At 53.4% G+C, this 4,324-nt stretch overlaps 1 protein-coding gene across 12 annotated transcripts in view; it reads left to right on the top strand.

The window, feature by feature from the left end:
* Window positions 1–4,324, top strand: part of ENKD1 (enkurin domain containing 1) — a 12,445-nt gene that overhangs the window by 1,727 nt on the left and 6,394 nt on the right. For 2 of the 12 annotated variants that reach the window (XM_027646620.1, XM_027646622.1), the window contains exons 1-2: window positions 1–50; window positions 2,667–2,777. The exons of 2 other annotated variants lie outside the window; for them this stretch is intronic. Coding sequence is in view for 4 of the 10 variants with exons in the window: in XM_027646615.1 (XP_027502416.1) it covers window positions 4,137–4,263 (127 nt within the window). In the remaining 6 variants the exon portion in view is untranslated. Of the gene's footprint in view, window positions 51–505; window positions 796–1,293; window positions 1,312–1,616; window positions 1,635–2,666; window positions 2,778–4,042; window positions 4,264–4,324 lie in introns of those variants that run through there. 8 more of the 12 variants (XM_027646621.1, XM_027646623.1, XM_027646616.1 and 5 more) reach the window with 7 other exon arrangements.

The following is a 4,324-nucleotide window of genomic DNA, read 5'->3' on the forward strand; positions in this document are numbered from 1 at the left end:
GCCCAGCCCAGCCCGGCCCGGCCGGGAGCGCTTCTCCGCGGCCTCCCTCGGTGAGTTCTCTCGGGGGGAAGGAAGGGGGGGACACGACGCTCCCGGGGCCGCCCGCCGGGGCTCGGGAGCGGCGGAGGCCGGGGAGGGCTGGAGCCGGAGCTGGGGCAGGGGCAGCGTCCGCGGGGAGAGGCGGGGGAAGCCCCGGCCGCCCTCGGCACCCCGGGGCTGCGCTGCTGGCAGCGCCCCCGGCCCCTCTCCCCGGGGGCCAGGAAGGGTCCCCAGGGGTGTCCCGTGTTGCTCAGCGGGTCCCGGCTCTCGGCACGGCTTGATGCTGGTCCCGAGCCGGCCCGGCCGGAGGGGTCTGGGCTGCCGCACCAGCTCCAGGCTCCATCGCCCGACCCGCTGCTGCACGTCGGGTCCTGTAATCGCAGCCCGGGGCTCGTCCCCGCGTCGGGGAGGAATCCCACGCGTCGAGGTGGGGCCGCGGTGTCGTCATCTGCCCTCGCTCCTCGGGGAGAGGACTGGGCTGCAGCCCTGCGATCCCCACATCAGTCTCTGCCCGCCTTCCACCGTCCCCTCGTTCACCTCCTGCTCCAGATGCTGCAGTTCACACGTCTGACTCCCTGGGCAGACTGTCCAGGCTGGCTTTGTTCCTCTGGCTTTGTTCCTAAAGTGCTGTTGGTGGATGCCTCACCAGCTCTCAGGAAACATGTTCAGCATGCAAACACCGGTGTCGCACTCGGCTTTACCTGCCCCTCTGTTTTCAGAGAGACAAAAGAGAATATGGGTCTTTGAGACTGGCAGGTGGGGAGGAGCTGGTGAGACCTGGGGGAAACAGCATGGGGAATAGTATTAAAAGGAGAATATTAACCTTTCTCATTGCAGTCAGCAAGCTTAGGCAGGGACTGACACCACTTGGGTAGGTCCACAGCACATGGACCTCATTTCCTGACCCCTGATTCTGCAGGAGGAATGGTTGCAGATCCAGGTTCTGCCCTGTTTTGGTGCAGCCCTCAGGCATGGAAGTTATCCTGATGTGACTTTCCATTTCAGCTAAAACTGTTGAGGAAGGAATCAAGCATGCAAGACCAGCTGCATGGAGATTAGCCCTTTGATTTGCTGCAGATGACTTGTTCTGCTTATCACAGCTTATCACAGCCGTGGGATGATTTTTCCCATGCTTTTTGCAGAGATTGGCTCGTGAAGGCAAGAAGCTGGGTTGGAGTCAGCTCTGTGTGTGGTAGCAGCTTCCTGGCCAGGGACACAGGAACAGCGAAAATGTCGTCTGTGAAGAAGAGGGAATGCTTCAAATCAGATGCAGTGGGTCCAAGGGTGTGAAATACATCTGCCCATGCCTTGTCTGTTCCCATGTTTTGTAGTTTACTTTGGTGCCAAAAACAAGCAACAAAAGGAAGCTGTGGTTCTTACAGGCTCTGAAAGGTCTCAGTTTGCCAAGGGGATAAGTATCATTTTTACTGCTTGCTCAGCTGCTGCAAAAGGCACAAAGAGTCGAGTTAATGGTTACTAAACTTACAGGGACGCTCTGGGAGAGAGAGAGCTGGAGCCTGCATTGCTTGACTCCTAGGCCAGCATTAAACTGTGGTCCTGGGGGAGAAGTGAGCAGCCCTCCAGGCTCAGCCAGGGTGAGTGAGCAATGCTAAAGTTCTTGGGTGACCCTGTCCCTCCTGTGCAGGGCAGGGAACAGGGCTGGAGCAGCCCTGTGGCTGCTTCCCTGTGAGTGTTCAGGCTGGCAGGGGGTAAGAACAGAGAGGAGCTGCACACATGTATCTGTGTACCTGGTCTTAACCAGCCTGTTTTGCAGAGTCTGCCTGCATCTCACAGCCTGTGAATGCACTAAATGGTGTTTTTCTGGTGGGAGCAGGTCAGGTACTGTATTGTTGATGTTTAGGTTTCTAATATGGTGATAATAGAAGATGCTGTCCTGGGTGCAGACAGTGATCAGGTCAGCCCCTGAGGGCTGACCCTGTTCCCTCTTACCTCTCCTCTGTGCTCACAAGCACGTGCTCCTGCTGTGTTTCCCTGGTGCCTGATCCAGTGCTTCTCTGATCCTCATGTGCAGGGAAAAGCCAGACTGCTTTTGGATAGGAGGTTACACAGGTAGAGAATGAACCCAGCAAAAGAAATGACTTGTTTGATAGAGGAGTAGTGGGTGGAATTGGCTCAGTACAGGACTGTTGGTGCTGAAGACCAAGCAGGCAGGAATGGCAGCAGAGGAGCTCCACACATCCCCACTTGGCAGAAGTGAGCCACGAGGTTCTCTCACTTGTGCCCCCCAAGCAGGCCCATGGTCAGCAGGAGAAGAGCAGCAGCTTGGGAATTCTGTACCAGTAGTTGGTAACTGAGGTTTGGCAGCTGCTTCCCAGGGCTGGGAGACTGGTACTGGGGGCCAGTGTCCCACATAGGGACACTCACTATAGGTACCTAGATGGGCAAGATGCTTACTGTTGTAATGAGGTTGTCTGATCTTGCAAGATCCCAATCCAGAGGTGATGTGACTTGCAAATCAGGGAGTGGGTGTCATTTGCAAATTCCCTGCAGCGGGGCAGGGTGCAGTTGGGATGTGAAGGTATAAAACGAGCTTTCCATCCCCCACCTCCCATCAACTTGCCTTTTCCTCCTTCAACCCCCAGCAATAATTGTCTGCTCTGTTACAGGTCTTGATTTCAGCCTGTCATTTTCGTGTAAATTACTGGGTTGGAACACGAGTTCAGATCAAGATCAGATGTGCATTTCAAGGCCAGTAGCTGTTCTGGAGTGATCTCATGGTGAATGCTTTTTTTTCCCCTTTTTTTTTTTTTTTTTCTAGAATGAGAGAGCCTGTTCTGGCTTAGTTGGATCCATTATCAAGGAGATTAAATAATACCAAGCCAGCGTCCTTTTATCTCCGGCTGAGAGTCTGTGCCTGCTTTTCAGAAATAGCTTTCCCAGAGCAGCTGGGTACAGGCTGCACATGCAATGCTGGTGTGCAGTAGTCAGCACTGCTTACATTGCCTCTGCTGCTGTGTCCAGGAGATGAATAACAGCGTTTTGCTAATGGGTCTCATGTCAACAGGGGTGATTTACCAAGGAAGACTGCAGTGCATTAGTTGCTATGACTCAGACTCACTCAGCCTTGTACTGATCGTTTATTGGTTTATAAATTAAACTGCAGATGCTGTGTCCCGTCAGTGCCGGCATGCCGAGGATCCTGAAAGGGGTTCTTCCCGGAGGGTTGTCTCAGAAACCTTTGAATGATGCCTCAGGAGTCAGGGCATGCAGGTTGTAGCCCCAGCTCTTACAGCAGTGACTCCAGCCACGCTGCCCTGGCGCCTGTCAAAATCACGATGTGACTCTGACGAAGCAGTGAGGCTCTTGTGGCACCTGCTGAGAGCTCACCAGCAGCCTGTGCCTGCTGGGCTGGCATCCTGCATCCTCGTGTTCTGAGCAGGGAGCAAGTCCCTTGGGTTTCTTGTAGGCACAAAAATGCTATCCAGGGGATCTTGGTGAGCAGCACAGCTCCTGCCCCTTCCTGCTGGAAGGGTCTTTTCTCCTCCTATCATGGGAAGGGGAAATAGAACAGGGATCAGTGTGGGCCAGGGCAGGGACTAGCAGATCTGTGCTGCACTGAAAAATACTTTGGAAATTAGAGAGATTTTTTTCTAAGCAGGTGACTCTGTTCTCCCCAAGACCTGAGAAGCCAGCTGGGTTCTTCCCCATAAACCCAGTGTCTGCCGCTGCATGATCCTGCAGTGAAGTGTTTTATCTTGGTTCCTTTTAAGGTTCATTCCCAGCCTGCTCAGGGGAGGTGACAACACAGGTGTGTTCTCAGGGGGGGTGCAGCCTGGTGGAGCAGGGGCTTCAGCTTCCTCTGGGCAGGCTGTGTTTGAACCACAGGAGCTGTTTAGAGGGAGCCCAAGGTGCAAGATAATTCAAATCTCAGGCCAAAACCTGTCAGATCATGGCCAGCTACCTTGTGTTTCCTGCTTACTGAAGGCACACAGGGAGCTGAGCTGAGAGCAGCTCAGCTCTTTGTGTGTTTGCATTAAATGTTTCTGTGTGGGGGAACAGAGCCAGGAAGGATTTTCTGTTTTGAAGGTACTGATATTGCAGCAACCACGGACATTTCAGGTTCAGTGCTGGTAAAAATGCTGATTAGATCCACAGTAGGGATGGTGCTGCTGGACCCCTTGTTTCACCTGCATGGGGTCCAATTCAGGGTGGTTTCCTACTTGCAGATCATCTCTGTAGATAGGGTTGAGCTGTCTAACAAAGTTCAGAAGTTCCCCTATTTATATTTATATTTATATTTATATTTATATTTATATTTATATTT

Source organism: Corapipo altera, unplaced genomic scaffold (assembly GCF_003945725.1).
Source record: "Corapipo altera isolate COAL_440 unplaced genomic scaffold, ASM394572v1 62, whole genome shotgun sequence".
Taxonomy (NCBI): domain Eukaryota; kingdom Metazoa; phylum Chordata; class Aves; order Passeriformes; family Pipridae; genus Corapipo; species Corapipo altera.